General features: G+C 44.0%; 1 protein-coding gene across 1 annotated transcript; it reads left to right on the top strand.

Moving 5' to 3' along the window:
- The first annotated feature begins 455 nt into the window (after positions 1-455).
- ids (iduronate 2-sulfatase) lies at positions 456-14,911 on the top strand. Its single transcript, XM_063000879.1, has 9 exons — positions 456-744; positions 2,348-2,484; positions 6,208-6,385; positions 6,474-6,562; positions 8,368-8,568; positions 8,651-8,821; positions 9,746-9,872; positions 12,184-12,354; positions 13,009-14,911. The coding sequence occupies exons 1-9, from the start codon at positions 672-674 to the stop codon at positions 13,527-13,529; spliced, it is 1,668 nt and encodes a 555-aa protein (XP_062856949.1). The 5' UTR covers positions 456-671; the 3' UTR covers positions 13,530-14,911.
- Positions 14,912-26,869: the final 11,958 nt, after the last annotated feature.

Here is a 26,869-nt window from a genome sequence, read left to right as displayed (position 1 = left end):
TCCACCAATCAAAAATATCCAGCCAACAGCGCCCCGTGGGCAGCGTCCTGTGACCACCAATGAAGGTCTAGAAGATGAGCGACTCAAACAGCAGCAATAGATGAGCGATCGTCTCTGACTTTACATCTACAAGGTGGACCGACTAGGTAGGAGCGTCTAATAGAGTGGACAGTGAGTGGACACGGTGTTTAAAAACTACCAGCACAACACACACTAACACACCACCATGTCAGTGTCACTTCAGTGCTGAGAATCATCCACCACCTGAATAATACCTGCTCTGTTGTGGTCCTGACCATTGAAGAACAGCATGAAAGGGGGTAACAAAGCATGCAGAGAAACAGATGGGCTACAGTCAGTAATTGTAGAACTACAAAGTGCTTCTTTATGGTAAGTGGAGCTGATAAAATGGACAGTGAGTGTAGAAACAAGGAGGTGGTTTTAATGTTATGGCTGATCGGTGTAGCGTCGCTTTAAACATGATTGACAGGTTGATGGACCAATAGGAGACGCCGACAGGCTGAGTGGGCGTGGAAAGCGAAGGCGGGACTGTAACACACGGAATTGAAGGGTAGTAAAACATGGCGTGGTGAGAGATCAGATCAGATCTGAGTGTTTTTGTGCTTGTTTGGTGTAAAATGTTAAATTATTAATAATTAAAAACATTCGGGATGGTTGCGAGCGCTGAGGCATGGCTGCTTTTGTTCGTGGTGACAGTTTTGGAGATGAACGTCTTTGTAAAAGGTAGTTAAGTTTACTCGGGACGATCAGAACTGTTTGTTTATTTGTTTGTTTATTTTGAAACCCCTTACAAATAAAACCATCTATTATTATTATGGGGTGTATAAAGTTCTATATTATTATATAACATTGCTTTATTACGCCCTAATTTTACAGCTAGTGTTTCCTCTGTGCCCATATAAATAAATGAAGCTCGCTTGACTGCAAGCAGTGCAAGAAAACTCTAAACTCAGTAACTCAGGGTCAGATTCGAACCTAAGCTTCAGGGTGCTGGTTTTGCAGCAGTAAAGAAGCCCTACTGTCTTGCACAGGAGCCTGTAAGTGCAGGGTGATGTAAAACTCGCTCGACTGTGGACAGACGGAAAGTTTGGAAAGCTCTGTACAGATCTCAGAAGTCAAATCATTTTGTTTGTTTGTTTATTTATTTACAATTCCAAAATCTTACTTAAACACAGTTATGTTAATATATGAAGTGCGTGGAACAGTGGTACCTTTACCAAGGTAAATAAAACCCAACAACAATAGATGATAACCTTATAGAATAGAACGCCTTTATTTGTGTTATATACATACACGTGTACAGTACGATGAAATGCCGGGGTCTGAACATAGGGTCCGTCATTGTACGGCGCCCCTGGAGCCGACAGGGTTAAGGGCCTCGCTCAAGGGCCCGACAGTGCCTGCACTGTGATAGCGCAAAGCTCTACCCACTAGACTACCACTGTTATGCTTGTTAGATGATAAAGATATTTGTTTACGTGATCTGATGTAATCCAAGAACCGTTAAAGAAGGGTGTTCACCTCTGTTCTAGCTCTGTTCTAGGGTTGACCTCTGTTCTAGCGCCCAAATGGTGGAACGAACTTCCTCTGTCTGTCCGAACATCTGAGTCTCTTGCTGTCTTTAAAAAACGATTAAAAACCCACCTTTTTACTAAACACTTAGGCTGACTTGTACTTATTTACTAACATTTTGTTCCACTCTTTTCCATTTAAAAAAAAAAAAAAAAAAAAAGCAGCACTTTGGTTCTAACAGGTTTTAGCAGATTTGTGTTCTTTGACTGTTGTTTTCCTAAACTTGAGAAATGAAATGTTCACTATAGAAGCACTTCTGTAAGTCGCTCTGGATAAGAGCGTCTGCTAAATGCTAAAAATGTAAATGTAAATGTTCAAACCCAACAACACTGTACCTACTGTCAGACAAGAAGTGGACACATTAAAGGAAAAGGTTTTGAGTCAAAACATTAGAACCACTCGCTTAAAATGGACATGGACTTCACAAGACTTCTGAAGGAGTCCTGTGTTAGATGCAATCATCATATCCAATTCCAAATGTGTGTCGTCTAGTACTATACACTTTGACCCTGACCAGGGTGGATGTTATATACAGACATGTGTAGCCAATCACTTCTTTTTCCCTGCAGAGATCACTATTATGTATGGAGAGCCACGCACTGCTGTCCGTTATTCACCGTCTCAGTGCAGTACCTCGACCAGCCAGCAGAGGCTGCAGTCGCTGCAGAAATGAACACATTTTTGAATGCCGGGTGTTCCTAATATTTTGGCCGTTTGTGAACGTTTGACTTGACCTTTTCTCTGTTTCTTTCAGGGAAATTAAACGTGCTGTTTATAGTAGCCGATGATCTAAGGCCCGCGCTGGGCTGCTACTCCGATCCGGTGGTAAAATCGCCCAACATCGATCAGCTGGCGTCCAAAAGCTCGGTGTTCTACAACGCCTTCGCACAGGTAACCCGTACGCTCAGCACTCACCAGCCGCTGACTGTAGCTCGCGTGTAGGACATACACCAAGAGAACGGTACAGGCCTGAATGCTTGACCCCCTAGAGTAAAGCCAGAGTAAAGAGTTCGTTTGAACTAATGCCTGATCAGTCCAGTGGAGGGTTTTTATCCTGATGGAAGTGGTATCTTTCAGGATGACAATACTCTGTAAACAGGGTGATGATCTACTTTCCAGTTTGTACTCTAGAACTTCCCATACCACACAGGTTCAATAAGAAGAACCACGTTTAAAGGATTGTTATGATTTATTTTGGGATCATATTAAGACTTTTTGCGCCATAGGGTGCGCCTGGTTCTGTATATTTGGCTCATATTTGTTGGCTTTGATGTGACCATGCAAAGCAATCAACAGACCCAAAGACGGACGTAGAAAATCCTCCTCCGATCGGGTCAAGGGCCCGACAGTGGCTGCATGGCAGAGCCGGGATTCAAACTGTCAACCTTGTGATCAATAGCCCAAACTTCACCAACTAGGCTATCTAAAAAAATATGGGTTTACATGATCAGATGTATTTCAAGCACCATTTAAAAAAGGCATTCGAACCCAACAACACTGTACCTACTGTCAGACAAGAAGTGGACACACTGGTTTTCTGGATTTCAAAAGTCACTGGTGAGCCAAAACATTAGAACCACCCGCTTAACATTAGGGCTGGACGATATGGCTAAAATTTATATCACGATATAACTCCTAATTTCGGTCGATTCGATATAATTCCGATATCGATATGAATAACACAAATGTCAGAAAAACTTCCAAAAACACCAAAATTGGATGGCGGTACCTGCAAACCTCTTTTCTGGTTTCTGGCAAGAAATACAAGCTGAATACACCACTGAATTAGTCCTTCCTTATTCCTCTTATCAGCTATTTCGTCTGCTTTTCAACTGTGGACAGTGGCGGAGCCAGACAGTTTTCATAGTGGTGGCCAGACTGAGACCATTGCTCACACAGGGGCGGCACAGAAACTGTCTGATACCTTATTTTATGTATGTGGCAAGTTGCTGTGTATCTAGTAGTGTTCTGGTCACTCACTCATTTACCTGTACAGGCAGTGAGTACCATGTAGAATTACATCAAGCCTAATAATAATAATAATAATAATTTTTATTTTTTTTTCTCATTTTCCGACAAGTGAAAAACTAAAATATAGCCTATAACCTTAACATTATGAGGAAGAATTTCAAAGATATTCCTTTGCAATACTTGATCATTTGATTGCAAACGTGTGTGTACTGATGAGACTCATTTAAACCCCAGAACACGCCAGTGTGAATGCAGGGAAAACACATTTTAATTTTCTTTTAAGAATATGATACAGACTGACCAACACTATTAAGCCAAATCAGCATTGAAATTTGACTTTACTTTTAATAGCCTTCTACAATGCTGGGGCTTCTTCAAACGGAATATTTTCTTTTAAACAGAAGTGTTATTTAAATGCTATTAAATTGTTTTTCGAAAAAAACAACAACACCCAATTTAGAGGAAAACCGCCCAATCTGGCAACACTGGAACGCAGAGAGCCCGTTGGTGCCTTTACTCGTAGCGCGCCACAACTACTAAGTAGTATTAGTACTCAGTAGTATTAGTACTTAGTAGTATTAGTACTCAGTAGTATTAGTACTCAGTAGTATTAGTACTCAGTAGTATTAGTACTCAGTAGTATTAGTACTCAGTAGTATTAGTAGTATTAGTACTCAGTAGTAATAGTACTCAGTAGTAATAGTACTCAGTAGTATTAGTACTCAGTAGTATTAGTACTCAGTAGTAATAGTACTCAGTAGTAATAGTACTCAGTAGTAATAGTACTCAGTAGTATTAGTACTCAGTAGTATTAGTACTCAGTAGTAATAGTACTCAGTAGTATTAGTACTCAGTAGTATTAGTACTAAGTAGTATTAGTACTCAGTAGTATTAGTACTCAGTAGTATTAGTACTAAGTAGTATTAGTACTCAGTAGTATTAGTACTCAGTAGTAATAGTACTCAGTAGTATTAGTACTCAGTAGTATTAGTACTCAGTAGTATTAGTACTCAGTAGTATTAGTACTCAGTAGTATTAGTACTCAGTAGTATTAGTACTAAGTAGTACTTCTTCTGTAATTGTGTTGGTGGTTGACGTTTATGTTGAGTGTGTTACTGCACTGTTTTGGTGGAGAACTACTTGCTTGAGGTGCGCTGTTGAATTGCGTCCCTGTGGGAACCTGCGTGCAGAAATGCTTCCGCCAAAAAGTAACGCCGGCAAAGCACCCCCCCCCCCCGGCTCCGCCCCTGACTGTGGATGCTCGGTCACTCACAGCTGTTGAACTCATGTTGCCGCTAATATCCACCAACAGTGTTGTAGGTAGCGGAGCGTCCAGCACTACTTAACATGCTGGCGAATCAGCTCTGACCCCCCCCCTCCAAAAGAGTCCTGCGGTAGATGCAGTCGTCCTATCCAGTTCCAAAATTGAATCTCCAACAGTGCTTTAGACCCCGCCCCTCATGGTCACAACCACTGTCTGTCTTTTTCTGTCTGCCTGCTTCTGTTGCCTTTGAGACCCGAAATTCACACAGGTACGGTCAAGTACAAACCCAGTTGCAAAAAAAGTTGGGACAGTAACTGCGGATCTGAACAGAAAGCAGTGATTCGCGACTTACTTGATTGGCGATCGTGTACGATCTAAGCAACTGAGGGTCGTGAGCAACTCAAGGGCCCAACAGTGGCAACTTGGCAGTGGAGGGCCTTGCACCAGCAACCTTCTGATTACTAGTCCAGTACCTTAACCGCTAGGCTACAACAGTATTATTTAACATTGCTTCATTACGTCCTAATTTTTTGCAATCGATTATGACACACAGCTTGTGTTTCCTCTGTGCTCGTATTAATAGATAGAGCTTGCTTGACTGTAAGCAGTACAACTCTGAGTCAGATTCAAACCTAAGCATCAAGGTGCTGGTATTGCAGCAGGAAAGAAACTCTATTTTCTTGCAAAGGAGCTTCTAGGTTCAGGGTGATGTAAAACTCGCTCGACTGTGGACAGCCGTTTCACCGCAGCTCTTATTAAAAGTTGGGAAACTCCGCACGGATCTCAAAAGCACATTCTAAAAAAGTTGGGGCAGGACAAATTAAGATGAGGAATAATAGAATAAGAGAGAGACTTGACAACAGTTGAGCAACTTTCACCATCTACAGTCCATAACATTATTGAAAGATTCAGAAAATCCGGATAATTCCTGCCTCCAGTCTTATAACCTGAGTTTTGGAGGACAGAGAAAGTAACAGTTGATGATGATGCACCCTTAGTTCCAATAAAAACAGGCGCAGAAAAACAAAGGGGTTGAGGACTGTGTGTCAGGAAGGGGCGTGGAGCGGGCAAACATACCCTCCTCAAATGCAATCGGGATAAGAATAAGAGAAAGAGTAACAGTGCCCTCTGTTGATGATGATGCACCCTTGGTTCGAATAAAAACAGGTCCAAACGTGGGTCGGTTCTCTAAAAAGCACCAAGGTTCTAAGAAAGGAACAGAACCGGTTTAGGATCCAGAGTTATTCTGGTCAGAAAGAGCTGCGTAGGACCATCTACAGTGCATAACATTATTGAAAGATTCAGAAAATGGTACAACATGCCCATGTCCCAAATGTTTTGGAACGTGTACGTGACATTTTCTGTTTCCTTCTCGTCAGCAAGCGGTATGCGGCCCCAGTCGGACGTCGTTCCTGACCAGTCGGAGGCCGGACACCACCCGGCTGTACGACTTCGGCTCGTACTGGAGAACCAGCGCCGGGAACTTCACCACGCTGCCCGAGTATTTCAAATCCAGCGGGTACACCACGCTGTCCGTGGGGAAGGTCTTCCATCCAGGTAACCGGGACCTGAACCCCCCCAGCTTTCGTTTACCTTTACATGTATAATGTTTTTCTAACATTACTGTGTCCCGCCCGGGGTGCAGGCATCGCCTCCAATCACACGGATGATTACCCGTACAGCTGGTCTGTACCGCCGTATCACCCGCCCTCCTTCAGGTACGAGAACAGGAAGGTCAGTGCAGGTCAATCTATGATTAATATATAATTATAATTATAGCTATTTACTTATATGGTATTATGTCTATGTACGTAGTGCTATATACTGTACATAATAATAATAATAATAAGCATATGAATAAAATGGGATTAGTTTGGTATTTATTATAATAATAACTGTAATAATAAAGGTGTGTAAAATAAGAAGCTGCTAAATAACATTCTACACTCACTGTCCATTTTATCAGCTCCACTTACCATATAGAAGCACTTTGTAGTTCTACAATTACTGACTGTAGTCCATCTGTTTCTCTACATACCTTTTTAACCTGCTTTCACCCTGTTCTTCAATGGTCAGGACCCCCACAGAGCAGGTATTATTTAGGTGGTGGATGATTCTCAGCACTGCAGTGACACTGACATGGTGCTGGTGTGTTAGTGTGTGTTGTGCTGGTATGAGTGGATCAGACACAGCAGCGCTGCTGGAGTTTTTAAACACCGTGTCCACTCACTGTCCACTCTATTAGACACGCCTACCTAGTCGGTCCACCTTGTAGATGTAAAGTCAGAGACGATCGCTCATCTATTGCTGCTGTTTGAGTCGCTCATCTTCTAGATCAGAGAAACAGATGGACTACAGTCAGTAATTGCAGAACTACAAAGTGCTTCTATATGGTAAGTGGAGCTGATAACATGGACAGTGAGTGTAGAAACAAGGAGGTGGTTTTAATGTTATGGCTGATCGGTGTATATGACATATATACTTCCATAGAAGATAATCAGGTTTGTATCTGGGTTTGAACCTCAGCTGTGAGGTTCCTCATTGCTGCTACAATTGTGGCCTCTGCTGGCCGCTCAAGGCGCTGCACGTGCCTAAAAGACGTCCGATTCACGGATAGCAGTGTGTGACCCTTGCCGAACCAACATAAAAAGCGTTCCGTTCCAGTTCATTCCCCTAATTTTGAGCAGTAGAGAACAGTAGGTTTTTCAGGACGCAACAGCGCCCTCTGCTGATGGCACACCCTTGGTTCCAATAAAAACAGGCGCAAATGTGGGCCGGTTCTCTAAAAAGCACCAAGGTTCTGAGATAGGAACAGAACCAGTTCAAGATCTGTAAGAGAAGAGCTGTAAAGGACTGGCAGGTGAAAAGAAGCGGCTCTTCTCAGTCAGGGTGGGAGTCTCCAGCAACCTTAAACATTACAGTTGGAGAATTGGGTGTGACTAAATTGGGAGGAAAAACAATCTAAGAAGGCTTCTCATGAGAATTTGAAGTACGTCTGTGGGGATTTGTGCCCGTTCAGTAGTACAAATGATGAGAGCATTTGTATGACTGGGTGCTGCTTGATCAGTCAGTGTTCCGGTTCATCTCAGAGCTGTTAAGTGGGGCTGGGGTCTGAGCTCTTCATGTCTATATAGAGCTTGCTCATGCTGGAGCAGGAAAGGACCTTCCCTAAACTGTTGCCGCAATGTAGAAAGCATGTTTGCTTTATTTGACTGATTTAATACACTTGTTAGTGACTTTTGTGGCTAAATCAGTAATTAAAAGGGGTGTCCCAATACTTTTGTCCATATACAAATTTGGGTGCAAAGAAGGTAACCCAGGTAATCACAGGCCACTTCTTTTCACCCGGCAGAAACGGAGCCTTAGAGATCAGTATCACACTCTGTGATTTCCCAGTCCCTCGTGCAGGCGGTCCACCCGGTCCACCCTCCTTCTGTGTCTGTCCACGCCCGGCTGGTCGACAGCACAGCTGAGATTCGAACCCCAGAGCTTAGCGCCCCTCATGCTTAGGAATGTTTGCTTGTCGCAACCCGAATTAGGTGTGCAGGAACGACGACGGGACGCTTCACAGCAACCTGCTGTGTGGTGTGGACGTGTCCGAGATGCCTTCAGGGACCCTGCCGGATCTGGAGAACACGGCCGAGGCCGTACGGCTGCTCGGGACCCTGAAGCGTACGGAGGAGCCGTTCTTCCTCGCCGTGGGCTTCTACAAACCTCACATCCCCTTCAGGATCCCACAGGTGCGGTCATCACGCTGGTCCAGAGCTCCGTTACTGCCCGCTGATCCCCAGCTCATTTAACAGGGGGGTTACTGTGTTCCAGGAGTACCTGAAGCTCTACCCCATCGAGAACATGACCCTGGCTCCACATCCACACGTTCCCAAGAAGCTTCCCGAGGTGGCGTACAACCCCTGGATGGATATCCGGAAGAGAGAGGACGTGCAGGCTCTGAACGTGAGCTTCCCGTATGGACCCGTCCCTAAAGACTTCCAGGTACAGCGCATCAGGCACTCATGCAGTTGTGCAGTCAGTCATGCATGCAGTAATTTACTCATGCAGTCAGTCGTGCAGTCAGTTGTGTGGTTAATCGTGCAGTCAGTCAGTCAGTCATGCATGCGGTAATTCACTCGTCCAGTCATGCAGTCAGTCGTGCAGTCAGTCATGCATTTAGTAATTTACTCATGCAGTCAGTCGTGCAGTCAGTTAGTTGTGCAGTCAGCCATGTGGTTAGTTGGGCAGTCAGTCAGTCAGTCATGCATGCAGTAATTCACTCGCTCAGTCAGTCGTGCATTTATTCAGTCGTGCATTCAGTCAGCCATGCAGTTAATCGTGCAGTTTGTCAGTCAGTCGTGCATTTAGTCAGTCTGTTGTGCAGTTAGTTGTGCAGTCAGTCAGTCGTGCATGCAGTAATTTACTTAAAAGTCAGTCATGCAGTCAGCCGTGCAGTCAGTCAGTCAGCCGTGCAGTCAGTCAGTCAATCATGCAGTAATTTAATCATGCAGTCAGTCGGTCAGTCGTGCAGTCAGACATGTATTTAGGCAGTCAGTCAGTCAGCCATGCATGCAGTTATGCTTTTAGTCAGTCACGCATGTGGTCATGCATATGGTATTGCAGTCAGTCATGAAGTCATGCAGTCAGTCTGTTGTGCATTCAGTTATGCGTTCAGTCAATTGGTAATGCATATGCAGTAATTTACTCATGCAGTCAGTCGTGCACTTTGTCAGTCGTGCATTTAGTCTGTTGTGCATTTAGTCAGTCATGTAGTGTCAGCCGTGCATGCAGTTATGCGTTCAGTCAGTCATGCATATGGTAATACAGTCAGTCAGTCATGCAATCAGTCGTGCATTTAATTAGTCTCATGCATTTAGTCAGTCATGCATGCAGTAAATGACGTGCGTCTGTATGTCTCCTCCACAGCTGCGTATCCGTCAGCACTATTATGCAGCTGTTTCGTACCTGGACGCTCAGGTGGGGAAACTTCTGGAGACTCTGGATGAGCTGGACCTGACAAAGAAAACCCTGGTGGTGCTCACCTCCGACCACGGTAAATAACAACAACCCTGGTGGTGCTCACCTCCGACCACGGTAAATAACAACAACCCTGGTGGTGCTCACCTCCGACCACGGTAAATAAGAGAAAAACGATGCTGTGAGGAGAGATCAGCACTTACAGTCAGTTCTAGAATAACCACCACTGTTCATAACCCAGTAAAATACACAGGAGTGTGAGAAAGTAAACACACCCCTCCTGATTTACTCTAATGTCCTCTATCTACACACACCTGAGACCCGAGAGCAGGCAGTGCCGTGCAGGATGCAGTGAGGAACCCAGGATTCAGGTGGTGGGTACCACTGTGCCACCCTAAATAACTGTGCAGTACTTGCTCTCTCCACTAGATGGCAGTATTGACACACTACATTTGATCTGATGTCTGTCGTTTGATTCTTTGCAGACACCCGAGTGAACCTGATCAACCTTCAGCTGTTATAATGATCAGATACACAGAGGAACCTCGATTTAACAGACTAACACGGGGGAGCACTGGTCTGTAAAATGGGAGGTTTTTTCCAGAGGGTGTGAAAATATACAAAAACGCAGCACTAAGGTCCACAGAAGTGCTAAACATGCACATATGATTAATAGCAACATGAACAACGTAAATAAATATGTAAATGTCACGTAAAGCCTGTAAATCAATACTAAACTTGCTTTACTGAACTACAGGGGAGAAATGTGATGTTTTTTTTACCGTGATGGTACAGTGGGACTCTAGAGTTTCTATTATTAGAGTCTAAATAGAGTCTGAAGCTCTTCTGGTGCAGAACTGAGCACCAGAACCTGCAAAAATGAAGCATAAAACATGGAGAAAAGGCGAGAACGCAACGAGACTCCTGACAAAAAAAAAAGTCTCACTCATGTAAACAGAGAGACGTGCGCCACCTAGTGGACGATTATGATTTTAATGATTTTTTTAAATGCATTTTCTCCCGATATTAGCGTGTCCAATTTTTACCCGATTGCGTAGTGTTTCCTCTCGACTGGTGCTGACCCCCGCCCTGACTGAGGAGAGCGAACTGTCACACGCCTCCTCCGACACGTGTGCAGTAGCCGACTGCATCTTTAAAGCTGCATGAGATGAGTTCATATGCCGATCAGCTTTGTGTACGGAGAGCCACACCCTGATCAGCATTATTCCTCGACTCTGTGCAGCACCATCAATCAGCCAGCAGAGGTCGTAATTGCATCAGTTATGAGGAGTCCCTCTCCGGCTTTATCCTACTCTATGAACAACAGCCAATCGGGAATTTTTAATAATCAGACCGGACGTTCGGCTTTCCAGATTTTGTCCTTTAAATCCGAAATCTGTTAAATGGAGGTTCCTCTGTATAGCCGTTTACCTGAGCTCTGATGATGACCTCCGCCGCGCATAAGGGTCCATTCTGCTGTGCCGTTGTTTCCTATGAAGTGTGGCGCACTTGGTCGACCTAGTCGATGACGTCGCTGCATCGTTTTTAAAACTGCTTATAAAGGATCCTTTTTAATTTCTACATCGTCTCCGTTCATATAAGCGTTCATATGATTCCCTCAGCACTACTCGCCGTGTGCAGGACCTCAGTCGTATCTGCTCCGGTCGCCGGTTGGCGGCATTAAGCGCCGTCTTAAAAAACGCCGTCTGCAGCCGTCAGAGGACGATTGTAGAGCTTTCAAATAAAAGATCAAAGTTCTCCACGACCCAAATCATACAAAGTTTGGTGATACTTAAAACTGGTACAGAACTAAAAGCTGGTTTGTTCACTGTGTAAAGCTTTGATGGTACCACAGCAGCACCGGCGCCGTGCTGCACGTCTATATCGTTTCATTACGCTTCTTAATCGTGGAGATCCTGGAACAGCGTATTTCTTATTGAGTTCAGTTAGACCGCCGCGTACTTTACTGCGTCAGACTCTCATGTGAAACACTCACCACCGTGTTTACATGGTTTAGAATGTGCAGTAAGTGTTGAGTGAATGTGGAGGTTAGAATCGGGGCTCGTTCTGTCGTTACTGTACGCTGGACTTAATGAGACGTGGCTACATCTAACTATTTTATTTCTGCCATAAGGTGAAGCACGTTGCTGTGTGTTCGGAGCACCAGAAACACGTGCTGCACACTGTTTAATATGGAGCACTTATATGAGAATGTGATCATATGAACATAAACCCTGTTTACATTTAGTTCTGTGTTAGATTATTATGCTGTACAGTAAACAATTAATCATTTAGATTAATCGATAGAAGAACAGTCGTTGGTGGCGGCCCTAATGTGGATCTGACGCTTATTCCACACTGAACGGGCGTGTGTTTCTGTGTTTCAGGCTGGTCGCTGGGCGAACACGGCGAGTGGGCGAAGTACAGCAACTTTGACGTGGCCACCCGCGTGCCCTTGATCGTGTACTCTCCGGGCGTGACCGCTCCTCTGCCCTGGCCTGGAGAGAGGACCTTCACCTTCGTGGATGTGTTCGACTCGCAGGAGCGCTTTAAACCAGGTGAGTGGCCTGAGGAACTTTGATCAGGACCAGGTCCTGGACTTGTTGCCTGTTCATCACAGGGCACACACACACTTGGGGCAAATTTGTAGCTCAGGTAACCTGGACTGAAGGAAGAAACCCACACAGACATGGGGAGAACATGCAAACTCCACCTGGGAATCGAACCCAGGACCTTCTTGCTGTGAGGCGACGACGCACACTAATGTGTCTCTGTGTCAAACTACAATGAAGTGAAAACATCAGACGTCTTTTCTTTGGACTTTTGGCGCCATGTCGGTGCGTCGGGTAGCGTCGGTGCCGCACAGCTCCAAGGTCCCGGGTTCGATCCTAACCTCGGTTCCTTTCGACAGACATGATTGGCTGTCTGTCCGCAACAGCGGCCTCTGCTGGCTGTCAAAAAATAAGCCTTGTGGGTATACAATTACTGACTGTAGCCCTGATGTTTAGGATGTGAAAATAATACCAGTTGCAACCCTACAGAACTGATCCCGATCTCAAGTTAGGATCAATTAAGCAATTAAGTATTTTACTTAGTTTATAGGTATACAATGACTGACTGTGTTTGTATGAGTGTAGTAGGTGCAGCAGTGTTGTTGGGATGTTTGGTTTCTATATATTTTCGGTTCTCTCACCCCACTTTTCCTTTCCTAGGTTACTCCATCCTCTCCATGGTGGAGCTGGTGGACGTCTTCCCCACCGTGGCGTCCGCCGCCGGCCTCGCCCCGCTCCGTCGTTGCCCGTTCCCTTCCTCCGACACCAAGCTCTGCACGGAGGGCTCGAGCCTGGCGCGTCTCCTGGGGCGGAGCGAGAGCATGGGCAACAACGAGGCGTTCGCCTTCAGCCAGTACCCGCGCCCGTGCGACGCCGTCCGGCCGGACTCCGACCTCCCCGCGCTGGCGGACATCAGCGTCATGGGGTACTCGCTGCGCTCTAACGACTACCGCTACACCGTGTGGGTGGGATTCGATCCCACACGCTTCAGCGCCAATGTGAGCGACGTGCACGCCGGCGAGCTCTACGTCCTGTCCCAGGATCCCGGGCAGGACCACAACGTGTACCACCAGTTCGGGCGTGCCAGGGAGGCGCTGCTGAGGTTCGGCGTGGGCCGGGAGTGGACCCGGAGCCTGGAGCAGCACCTGATTTATTTCAGAGGGGCGACGGGGGGGAAGTGACGCCCGGAATTCTGAACCTCTTCTGATAGTCGTACAGCACTTTAGATATTTCTTACATCGGTTACGGGGACTCTGAGAAGGGGGCGAGGGGGGGGGAGCACCCCAACCCAAAAAATCCACTCACAATCCGACAGTCTTCCAAAACAGGACTTCACTTTTGCTGCTAATATTTTCTATAAATGCGCTGGTGCGTCGGGTAGCGCCGGTGCCGCACAGCTCCAAGCCTCCGGGTTTGATCCCAGCCTCCGGAGCCACAGCTGTGCCCGGTTTTGATGATTAGATTAGAACTCGCTTGCTTTCGATAGACGGATGATGGAAGGGATTCCATGTTGCTGCCGCGCCAGCGACCTCTGCTGGCTGGATGAGGAGCTGCGCTGCGCTGCAGTGAGATGATGAATAACGGAGAGTAGTGCGTGACTCTCTGTGTACGCGCACCCACACGTGTCAGGGATGGGTTCAGGATACAACAGGGGAATTGGATATGACTAGATTTGGAGAACAAAAGGGACACAAGGTCCAGGCGCTTTTGAAACACACTATATGGCCAAAAGTATTGGGACGCCCCTTCTAATTATTGAATTAATGCATTTCAGCCACTACAGTTGGTAACAGATGTAATAAACGAATCATATAAAGGGAATGATAGGCTTCCAACTTTGCAGCAGCCAGTTTAGGGAAGGTCCTTTCCTGTGTCTTGCACAGAGCCCTGACCTCAGCCCCACTCACCAGCTCTGGGATGAACCGGAACGTCAACTGATCCATCAGCTCCATCTTTTGACTGAACGGGTACAAATTCCCCCCCCCCCCCCACACACACACACACACACTACACACTTGTGAGAAGCTTCTCAGATCATCACACAGAGTAAACGGGACGTCCAACAAGCTCATGGTCAGGTGTCCGAATACTTTTGGTCTTATAGTGTATGTTTGTTATATGATGTGAATAATTCTGCTCGTATTTAAGGTGTTTTAAGCAGCAGTTACGTGGTTAATGATGCACACGTGCACAAATCTCATTAATTATTAATGTTTCACTAATTTTACTCATAAAAAGGGAAAATATTAATTGTTATTGTTGTTCTTCTGCACTATTGTTGTCATCTATAAACTAATAAATCTGTATTTATATACGCAACACAAAGCTGGTCGAGCGTCGGCGTCCATCTGTTTTATTCTTCCGAATCCGTGCTAGTAAACGCGCAGCGGGAGCGCGGTACTGACGCTAACATTCTGATAGCACACGGGATGGACGGGTGAAGGATTCCTAATTGCTGCTGTAACAGCGGCATCTGGTGGCCGGTCGTGGTGCAGCACAGAGACTGTGAATAACGGAGAGCAGTGCGTGACGCTCTGTACCATTAAAATGAGTATTTACAGAACTGCTTTCGTCTCGTTCTCGTCTCATTTTTGTTTTGTGCAGACCTAGTTCTCGTCACGTTTGTGTCTCGTTCCTGCCATGTTCTCGTCTTGTTTTTGTTTTCGCCCCATTCTGTTTGTCTTGTTCTTGTCTCGTTCTTTCCCTGTTCTCGTCTCGTTTTCGCTCTGTTGTTGTCTCATTCTGGTCACATTCTTGTCTTGTTCTTTTCTTGTTCTCATCTCATTCTCACCCTGTTCTAGTCTCATTTTTGCTCTGTTCTTGTCTCGTTCTTAGCTTCCTCGACCGATGTAAACCTTTTTCTGGTTTCATCTTTTGTGAGAATAGAGAGCTTTGCAGGGAAAAACGGCGCCGGTTTAAGGCCTAGGTTGTAGCAAGCCGTTAGCACATCTTGGTATTTAGCCCGTTGCTCCACCACTTCAGGGGCATAGTCTTCGTATATAGCGATTGGATTACCTCTGTACTGGAGTGTGCCGCGCTTCTTTCGAGCCTCGCGTAGGATTCTTTCCTTGTGTTGAAAATAATGAAGCCGAACGATAACCGCTCTCGGTCTCTCGCCAGCTAAAGTCCTGTGAGCCCGGTCAACCTCCGGAGGAGAAGGAAGAATATAATTACCGAGAATTTCTGCCAACAGCTCTGGAAAAAAGGTAGTGGGGCGAGGACCTTCGACTGACTCTACAGTAGTAAGCCAAGAATTCTTATATTATTCCGTCGGCTTCGCGACTCGAGATCGGTAACTTTAGCTGTCAGTCTGAGGTTAGCGTCTGTAAGTTTACAGCAGGTCGCTTCAAGAGCACTTATACGTTCATCGACCAGGTTCGCGTTGGCTTCCAATAAGGAGATTTTTTGTTTATGTTCAGAAACCATAGACTGCATATGGTTCAGTTTGGCTTCCACCGAGGATATCCCAGCTTTGAGCTCATCTTATCTGAGAGAGCTTTGTGATGTTCGTTGAGAAGATTGGTAAGAGTCGCCTTATTAATCTCGTCACCAGGCTCCGCGACTGGATCGGTTTTAGCACTCCGCACTTTTTTACCGGGTTTGGTAAATTCGATGTCGAGCGATCTCTTAAAGTAAAATAAAAAGAATTCGGGACAGAATAGAAAGACTAAGGGTTATAAAAAGTTCAATTCTGAAAATGGTGCTGGAGCCAGTCATAAGCACATCTACTCTATTCTCTTGCTTAACCGGAAGTCCCTAGTCTCGTTCTTGTCTCGTTCTTTCCCTGGTCTTGTCTCGTTCTCGACACAATTTTGCCATGTTCTTGTCTCCTTTTTGTTCTCGCCTCATTCTCGTTGTTTATGCCTCATTCTTGTCCTGTTCTAGTCTCGTTCTTGCTCTGTTTGTTTCGTTCTTGTCTCGTTCTCGCCTCATTCTCACCTTGTTCTTGTCTTGCTTTTGTATCATTTTTGTTCTCGTTTAGTTTTCGTCTCGTCTCATGCTCTTTTCTTGTTTTCGCCTCATTCTGTTTGTCTCGTTCTTTTCTCGTTCTTTCCCTGTTCTCGTCTCGTTTTCGCTTTGTCGTTGTCTCATGTCACGTTTTCGTCACATTCTTGTCTTGTTCTTTTCTCGTTCTCATCCTGTTCTAGTCTCATTTTTGCTCTGTTCATGTCTCGTTCTTGTCTCGTTCTTTCCCTGTTCCTGTCTCGTTCTTGACACAATTTTGTCATGTTCTCATTCTCGCAGTTCTTTCTTGTTTTTGTCTAATTTTTGTCACGTTTTTTTGTTCTCGTCTCGTTTTCGTCCCTTGTTTTTGTTAAATCGTGATTCCGGTGGAGAACCTGAACCCTGAGTGAGAGACTCGGTGAGAACCTGTGATGATGAACGATGGTATTATAACCGTATTAGTATCGGTGTAATTCCTAACAGAGAATCGATGCCGGCGTGGTTGTGGATCACGGCTCTGAATAATAAACATTGATTTCCATAAACACCGCTACGCTATGCTGCTCTACGTTACGCCGCGGCCGGTTTCGGCTAATCACCCGCTGTAAACCTGCAGGATTCTGAATCTGATATGAATTGATTTCATTACCGTTAAAATTGATTTTTTGGGGCAGAACCAGAATAAAACTGATGATCTGAATCTTGGATCGTCCAGGTACTCCGATACGAGTGTGTGGGGGGTGTGTCCTCCCATCTCTGTAAAACCTGCAGAAGGTGAATTGGCAGCTCAGTTTTACCTTATAGGTCTTTTCAACCAATGTGGAACTGGTTCTGATCCAGTCCACGAACCGTCTAAAATGAACTGGTTCCGAACCACAGGAACCAAAACATAGTCGGTTCTTCAACTGGAACCAGGACGACATCAGTGGGAATGTAACAGCGCCCCCTGTTGGTGACACCTCCTTGGTTCCAATAAGAACAGGTCCAAACGTTAGCTGGTTCTAAGAATGGAACCAGTTCTGACCAAATAGAAATACAAACCTGTGTAATTGTGAGTAAGCCGGATTGATTGGCGCCCTGTCCGGGAGGTGGTCCCGCCTTGCACCCGGTGTTTGAGTGACACCGGACACACTGCAACCCTGACCAGGATGAAGCAGTTCCAGCATAAATGTTCCAAAATCCAGTTGAAATTCTTCCCAGACGAAGTAGTTCTGTAGTACGGACCAACTGTGTGACTAAATGGGGCACAAATTCCCACAGACATACTTCAGAGTGAGCTGAGAGTCTCTATAATTCGGTGGTTATTTGGCACAGAATCACCACCGGTTCTAAATTCCGGGGAGAAAGAGGTCAGCGCTTATTAAATTAGCTTTTTTCCGTCGGAGCTCGTGCCAGGCGGCGGGTGTTTGAGGCTCCGTGGTCAGGTCGTGCGGGTGAAGAGAAACTGGTTCTGTGTTTACTGGGAGTTCTGGAACAGCTGGACTGGATTATAAATCACTCTGTGATCCATTACATCTGCAATCAAAGCTGTTTTGATCAGCAGGGTTTTTATGATTAAATCGGAGTTTCAGCACCCCCCCCCGTACACCCCCCCCCTCCCCCCCACACACTTATACCCCCCGCGGACCGACTCCCAAATCCAGTGAAACTAACTGGATTTTGCTTCCAAAGATCAAAGAAGAGAAGAAATGTAAGGACGAGTCCAGCGGGTTTACGGTTCGAGAGGAGCGACGGGTGTTAGGACAATTACAGGCACTGCAGTAACGGACCAACGTAGTGATGCTTTCTCGTGTGTTTACTTATAAATTTATATTTACTTTTATTTATATTTAGTGTTACTTTAATAGTGTTGTTTATATATATTTTTTATTAACATTTGTTAGTTTTTTTCATTTTTAGTGTTATTTACATTTTGGTATTTATATTTGGTGTTATTTATATATTTTTTATTTAGTTTTATTTATATATACTGTTGTTTATATGTATTTTTTTAAATTAATATTTAGTGTTATTTATATTTCGGTATTTATATTAGGTGTTATTTATATTTATTTTTATTTAGTATTCTGTTTATATAGTGTTGTTTATATGTATTGTTTACTCAAATTTAGTGTTGTTTATACTTAGTGTTATTTATATTAAATTTTTATTTATAGTTAGTGTTATTTATATATATTTAGTATTATTTTTAGTTTATATAGTTTATATTTATTTGTGTATTTACAATTAATATTATTTATATTTAATTTTTATCTACTATTTTTTATATAGCGTTATTTATATTTATTTTTATTTAGTATTATTTTATATAGTGTTATTTATATATTTTTTATTTATAATTAGTGTTATTTATATATTGTTTTATTTAGTATTATTTTATATAGTGTATTTATATTTATTTTTTATTTATAATTAGTGTTATTTATAATTAGTGTTATTTATTTTTATTTAGTGTTATATTTATATAGTGTTGTTTATATTTATTTTTTTATTTATAGTGTTATTTATATTTATTTTTATTTAGTATTATTTTATATAGTGTTATTTATATTTATTTTTATTTAGTATTATGTTTATATAGAGTTGTTTATATTTAGTTTTATTTATAATTAGTTATTTATAATTAGTGTTATTTATATTTATTTTTATTTAGTATTATGTTTATATAGAGTTGTTTATATTTAGTTTTATTTATAATTAGAGTTATTTATAATTAGTGTTATTTATATTTAGTTTTATTTAGTATTATGTTTATATAGAGTTGTTTATATTTATTTTTATTGATATTAAGTGTTTTTTATATTAAGTGAAACACTGAACTCAGTCGTTAGGAGGGGTGTTCACATACTTCTGGCCATGTCGTGTGTGGTGTATTGTGACCTCCACCGTCCTGTATCTGCTCCTGGTGCCTCAGATGAACGAGCAGATAGCAGTAGAATTAAAACCAGCTTTATTTATCCGGCTCGGTTCTGGACGCGGGTGGGATGTGGTCGTTTCTCGTCGACCTTCTCCCCCGGGGTTCGTTTCCTGCTACACGCTGCAGCTCCAACTCAGACCAGATGTGGAAGATCATGAAAAGCTTCAGGATCACGAACAGCTGCGTCCTAAACGGCACCAGATCCTCAGAACACCAGAGACGGAGGAAGAACATGCTCAGGTTCATCATCAATACCAGTACGGGTTCTACGGGGCCAAAAGTATTGGGACGCCCCTCTAATTACTGAAATTGTGGGTTTCAAAGCTTTAGATCCGATCCTGAAATCCTTGATCTTGATCTGGTCCTGGAAGCTTTAGACCTCATTCTGGCCTTGTAAGCCTTAGATCTGGATCTGGTCCTGAAACCCTTGGATATGGTCCTGTAAACCTTGGATCTCGATCTGGTCCTGGAAGCTTTAGATCTGGTCCTGAAATCTTTGGACCTCATTCTGGGCCTGTAAGCCTTAGATTTGGATCTGGTCCTGAAACCCTTGGATCTGGTCTTTAAACCCTTGGACCTGGATCTGGTCTTGAACACATAAATTTGGATCTGGTCCTGGAAGCCATAGCTCTGGATCTAGTCCTGAAACCCTTAGATCTGAATCTGGTTCAGAAACCCTTGGATCTGGATCTGGTCCAGAAACCCTTGGATCTGGATCTGGTCCAGAAACCCTTGGATCTGGATCTGGTCTTGAAAACCTTGGATCTGGATCTGGTCCTGAAACACTTGAATCTGGATCTGATTCTGAAATTTTTGATCTGGATCTGGTCTTGAAACCCTTGGATCTGGATCTGGTCTTAAAAGTTCTGATCTGGATCTGGTCTTAAAACTTCTGATCTGGATCTGGTCCTGAAACACTTGAATCTGGATCTGGTCCTGTAAACACCTGGATCTGGTCCTGTAAACCTTGGATCTGGATCTGGTCCTAACACCTCAGGATCTGGATCTGGTCCTGAAACCCTTGCAGCATCCTCAGTCTGAACACAGTCTGGTGTTGGAGTGGCCGTTAATGACCACGCCGCTCCAGCCGGGACCGAGCAGCTGAGTCGAAGAGACAAATAAACGCCGAGGTTCTGGCGCCCTCCATCTGCTACAGCGAGGGAACACCTCCCATGCCAGGCTCATCCTCACCTGCGGGCACAGACACTCCATCATCATTACTGCACCGCGCTCCCTGCACACCAGCCTGGCATTTAGTAACACCGCTCCTCCAGTCACGCCACCCTGGCCTGAGGAACCTGCCGAGAGAAGAAGGGGACGGGGCGGTTCTGATTATTTATGGGTCTTCACTGTTCGGATGTGCCAACATCTGCCAACATCAGCGGCGGGCACCTAGAAGCTCTGCAGGAGCTCATAATTTAAGGGTGCTGTTATAACTTCGCATAGGGCTTCATAAGTAGATTATGGACAGGGTCTCATTAAGGGGCTTTAATGTGTGAGGGTGGTTAATTGTGGGGTGATTAGCGCACCCGCTCTGTGGGTTCTGTGTGATCTGCACTGGTTTAACTGGGACGGTTAATTGCTGCTGGTGTGATGGGACCTCGTCCCTGCCGCTGGCATTAATGAGGAATCGCACCGCTCACCTTCAATAACTCATTCAACTACAGAGCACGTCTCCCGGTAACAAATCCACACAGTGATGTTACTAAAACTTACTGTAAATCATAATGAATTCTTCTCTCAGTTTATTCGTATCCGAATCCCAGATCTTATTTACTCATAACACTACCTCTACTGCTGCAGACCTCCACTCCTGACCGAAACCATGTGCAATACCAACCGCTTCTTTTCACCTGCACCAGGAGGGTTCATACGGAGATCCGTATTGCGCACTGAGAGTTACGACCTGATCACCAGTATCCCCCCGTCTCTGTGCAGCACCATCGATGGTTCTTGAGGCTGTTATTGTAGGGTGCCACTGTCAGGCCAATTGAGCTGAGCTTGAGCACCTAAATTGCGAGAGGAATAGACTCATTTATTGTATTATAATAATAATAATAATAATAATAAAAAAATAATAAAAATAAAAATAAAATAATAAAAATAACAAAAATAATAATAAAAAAATTAAAAATAAAATAATAACAATAATAATAATAATAGCAATAATAAAAATAATTATAATACAAATAATAATAATAATATTAATAATAATAAAATAGAAATAATATAAGCAATAATAATAATAACAATAATAATAATGATAATATGATTAATAATAACAATAATAATAATATTAATAACAATAATAAAATAGAAATAATAAAAACAACAATAATAATAATGATAATATTCATAATAATAATAATAATAATAACAATAATAATAACAATGATAATAATAATAATAATAATAAAAATAATAATAATGATGATAAGAAGAAAAAGAAGAAGAAAAGTTCTGAACAAAAACAATAGGGTTCTGGTACATTTGGTGCTCGGCCCCCTAATGAATCATTTCCACAAGTTTGGAGCTTTTATTTAATATTTTATTTGATATTACGGTGGATTTGGATCTTTTATCCCGGTTGGACGGATCTCTGTGGTCTGTGGGATCCTAAATGAAGCCGTCAGGGTTTCATCTCTGTCAGAAATAATAAAAGTCACACAGTCGGATCTCGCGGTCCTTCCCAAAAAGTCAACACGGCCTGGTTCTGTTGGTGCGCCAGGTCGACCGCCGAACGCCTCGCCTACTGGTTTTATAGCGGCGGGTCGGGAACGTGTAGTAACTGTAATCTCGACCCATGATGGCGGGTTTGGAGTGGAGACGCTGTTAGATAAATAAAACCAGCCAGATTTTATATTTATTGGTCTGGACTGAATTTGGAATGGAAACGGCGTCTATTTAATAAGTGAAGGAACGCTGCCTGGATGTTTGTGGTGATCCGTTAGCTGTGATTTATACACGCTAACCCCGCGGCGACCCCGCTCGCTTCCATACGTTTAGAAAGCGCTGATTGCTCTGACGTTTCGAGGTTTTGGGTTCCGAGCGTTTTGGCCGAGCGTCTGAATGTTCTGTGATTTCTGGACGTCGGTCTGGAAAATCTGGTTCCTCAGGATCTCTGTGGTCTGGAGGTTTCGCTGGAGGGAAGTGAAGCCGCTGTAATAAATCTATCATAGAAATAAAATCACACGCTTCTAACTTTGCAGCAACAGTTTAGGGAAGGTCCTTCCTGTTCCAGCATGAGTGAGCGCTATAAAGACGTGAAGAAAAGCTTGAAGAAAAGCAGATCCCTGAGCTCAGCCCCACTCAACAGCTCTTGGATGAACCGGAACATCTACTGAGGCTACAATCTGATTGCACCTTCATCCGTTGAATGTATGAGCACAAATTCCCACACACAGACATGCTTCAAAGTCTTGTTGAGTAAGAAAATAAAGCTATAATATAATAATAATAATAATAAAATATAATAATAATAATAATAATATAATATAATAATAATAATATAGTAATAATATAATATAATAATAATATAATAATAATAATCATAATAATAATATAATAACAATAATAATAATATATTAATAACAATAATAACAATATAATAATAATATTTAATAATAATATAATAATAATATAATAATAATATATATTTAGTTCCAATTCAGGGTCACTGTTGTAGCTTAGAGGTTAAGGTACAAGACTAGTAAGCAGAAGGTCGCTGGTTCAAACCCCACCACTGCCAGGTTGCCACTGTTGGGCCCTTGAGGAAGGCCCTCAAGCCTCAAATACTCGGACTGTATATTGTCACAGTACAAATGTAAATGCAGTGGGTTCAATTCACTGAGTAAAATTTAGGAACATCCCTCGACAGGTCACCAGTCCATCACACTCATACCTAGGGGGGACTTTAGTCACTCCAAATACCCTGACTGCACACAGACACGGGGAGAACATGCAAACTCCACACAGAAAGGACCCGGACCGCCCCGCCTGGGAATCTAACCCAGGACCTTCTTGCTGTGAGGCGACAGTGCTACCCACCATGCCACCCTAATAATAACCTGACTTCATGTTCATGCTTGTTTCTGTTATTCTAACCAAGTCTGGTGCGAGCGCCAGCGTTTGATGTGGCTGTGTCCCAAACCACATACTAAAGCACCGCACAACAACCTGAAGAAGTGCTTGAGGTGGAGTAGCAGTCTAGGATGCGAACCCACCACCATGAGGCAGAAAAACAGCCGTGTCACAAAAACAACAATCCGAGTGTTTCTCCTTATCGCTGCTTCAACAGCGACCCCTAGTGTCTGGGACAGAGCGCTGTAGGACTCCTCCGGAACACTGGAGTCATATTGCCAAAAATATTTGGACACCTGAGCATCCCATGCCTGTGGGGATTTGTGTCCATTCATTCATTTTGATGAAGATGGCAGCATTTGTACGGCTGGGTGCTGCTGTTGATGTTCCGGTTCATCCCAGAGCTGTTGAGTAGAGCTGAGCTCAGGGGTCTCGGTGGTTAAGGTACTGGAGTAATAATCACAAGGTTGCCGTTTCAAGCCCCACCATTGCCAAGTTGCCACTGTTGGGCCCCGAGCAAAGGCCCCTAATCCTCAATTGCTGAAATTCATATTCATATTCAAATTCTTCAGTCATAATTGCGAGTTGCAAGTGGGATATTCCGCCAGCACACCAGCGCCCCGGTCGGATGGCTGTTAAGAGCTAATTGACTAAATGTGGCGAGAAAAAATCCACCTTCTGCATATTATTAAGCGTAAGGGAAAACCTGGTCACCCAAAGAGAACCCGCACAGACGTGAGGAGAACCTACCAAACAACAGACCGCATGTTTCAGTGGGGAACAACCGATGAAGCGTTCTGCTGCGTTGCCATGACAACAGAGTGCACCTTCCGGCTGTAGTCGATATTCAAAACCTGAGAGACAGAGCTGAAGGATAAAGCATTCTTTCTGTACACATCTACACATTTCCCATCATCCTACACTCCAGGGAAGAGGGCGTGTCTAAATTCTTAGATCCCTTAAAATTCTCCTACTGAGGCGCCTTAATTCTGAGTGATGATCTGACTGAATAACGAGGGAGCGTCCGACGCCTCCTCAGCGCTGATCAGGTAGGCGGTGGGGAGCAGGGCGGGTCGATATGTTCTCACACAGGATTAAAAACCCTGTCTGAATAAAGAGAGCGACCCGCGCCGTGTCTTACACCGTCAGCGCTGTTTTCATGCAGCTAATCAAGAGTGGCGCCGTAATTTCGTCGCCGGCTGGATTGGCACTGATGCCGACTGCGCCGTTCCCAAGATTGATTAGGCACATCAGGGAAGCCGGTGTTCCACGGAGAGGCGCGTGGAGCCAAATATGGATTTGTGGAGGAGCGCAGAGACCCTCATTTATTTCCATTACGCCACTTCGTCGTCGTCGGACCTCCCCGGACGCCGGGGGCCACGTGCCGTCCTCCCGAGGGACGCTGGGCTTCTCCGTTCTGGAGTTCTCTCATCTCACCACGCTAAACTGGTGTGAATTAGAACCATGACTGTTGGGATCATTTTCTGCGCCACTTTTTACACATTTTTCCAGTTTTCTCCGACCATACGGGCGGCTGGTGAGGGTCAGAAGATTCGGTCCAGCTTGATGTCCATCAGGGTGCTGCGAGACAAAAGTATTGTGGTGAATGTTTTTATGAGCAACTCACTACAACTACAGTAACTACAGTAACTACTGTAACTACAACTACAGTAACTACAACTACAGTAACTACAGTAACTATAGTAACTACTGTAACTACAACTACAGTAACTACAGTAATTACAACTACAGTAACTACTGTAACTACAACTACAGTAACTACAGTAACTACAACTACAGTAACTACAGTAACTATAACTACAGTAACTACAACTACAGTAACTACAGTAACTATAACTACAGTAACTACAGTAAATACAACTACAGTAACTACAGTAACTACAGTAAATACAACTACAGTAACAAGGGGCCAGTGATAGCTCAGTGGTTAAGGTACTGGACTAGTAAACAGAAGGTTGCCGGTTCAAGCCCCGCCACCACCAAGTTGCCACTGTTGGGTCCTTGAGCAAGGCCCTTAACCCTCAATTGCTCATCGTGTTTCATTGTGTAAGTCGCTTTGGATAAAAGCGTCTGCTAAATGCTGAAAATGTAAATGAAAATGTAAACTACAGTAACTACAGTAACTACAGTAACTACAACTACAGTAACTACAGTAACTACAGTAAATACAACTACTGTAACTACAGTAACTATAACTACAGTAACTACAGTAAATACAACTACTGTAACTACAACTACAGTAACTCCAGTAAATACAACTACAGTAACTACAGTAACTACAGTAAATACAACTACTGTAACTACAGTAACTACAGTAACTACAACTACAGTAACTACAGTAAATACAACTACTGTAACTACAACTACAGTAACTCCAGTAAATACAACTACAGTAACTACAGTAACTACAGTAAATACAACTACTGTAACTACAACTCCAGTAACTCCAGTAAATACAACTACAGTAACTACAGTAACTACAACTACAGTAACTACAGTAACTACAGTAACTACAGTAAATACAACTACTGTAACTACAACTACAGTAACTGCAGGAACTACAACTACAGTAACTATCGTAACTACAAACTACAACTACAGTAACTACAGTAACCACAACTACAGTAACTACAGTAACTAGGGTAACGAAGTAACTACAGCTACAGGAACTACAGTAACCTTAGTAACTACAGCTACAGGAACTACAGTAACTACAGTAACCACAACTACAGTATTCGTCTGTACTTCGGTGACAAATTGGACAAAACAGATATTGAATCTCAGCTGTTCTTCCGGTCGGCTGGGCGCCCCCTAGCGGGCACGATCGGCAGTGCAGACAGTGCAGCAGACAGAATCTGCAGCAGACAGAATCAGCCACTGGGTGGGAAAAGACGGGACTAAAAAGTGGGCGGGGTCTTTGAGGCTGTGTAAGGACCCTGGTTAGTAGTCAAAGGCGTCTGTCCTTCACTTCTGTACAGGTGCCTTGGGCTACAAACCAGGGCCCTTACACAGGCTCGAAGACCCCGCCCACTTTTTAGTCCTGTCTTTTGACACCCAGCAGACTAGTGGCTGATTTTGTGCCCGCTAGGGGGCACCCGGCTGACTGGTAGCAGAGCTGAGATTCAAACTCATAGAGAACTTGGACAAAACCAGCACGATCAGTCTGAGTCTGAAGCTGTGTAAGACACATGTAGGTCGATTATGAATTAATCACAGCTCTTGCGTACGGGCGTTGGCGGTTACCTGATGGTCGCGTCTCCGGCGGCGTTGGTGGTTACATGACGGTTGCGTCTCCGGCGGCGTCTGCAGTTACCTGATGGTCGCGTCTCCGGCAGCGTTGGTGGTTACATGACGGTCGCGTGTCCGGCGGCGTCGGCGGGAGCTGAAGCGCTTGTAATCCCGTCAGTCTGGCTTTCATGTGTCTCGGTGAGGGAACGGCTGAGTGACGGCTTAATACTCCCAACAATGCTGCTGTCATGCTGTAGCGTCTGGAGTGCACACACACGCGGTCGAGGCGGGACGCGGTTACTCACGCCGGAACGCTTACTGACAAATCAG

This window comes from Trichomycterus rosablanca, chromosome 8 (assembly GCF_030014385.1).
Source record: "Trichomycterus rosablanca isolate fTriRos1 chromosome 8, fTriRos1.hap1, whole genome shotgun sequence".
In the NCBI taxonomy this organism is placed as follows: Eukaryota; Metazoa; Chordata; class Actinopteri; order Siluriformes; family Trichomycteridae; genus Trichomycterus; species Trichomycterus rosablanca.
This window is presented reverse-complemented; position numbering and strand designations above follow the sequence as displayed.

What these genes read in the sequence shown, in the direction of transcription:
- ids (XM_063000879.1), top strand. Translation starts at nt 672, where the DNA reads ATGGTTGCGAGCGCTGAGGCATGGCTGCTTTTGTTCGTGGTGACAGTT. An exon ending in GATGAACGTCTTTGTAAAAG is followed by an intron (nt 745 to 2,347) that starts GTAGTTAAGTTT and finishes TGTTTCTTTCAG; the next exon opens with GGAAATTAAACGTGCTGTTT. An exon ending in TCCCCTTCAGGATCCCACAG is followed by an intron (nt 8,569 to 8,650) that starts GTGCGGTCATCA and finishes ACTGTGTTCCAG; the next exon opens with GAGTACCTGAAGCTCTACCC.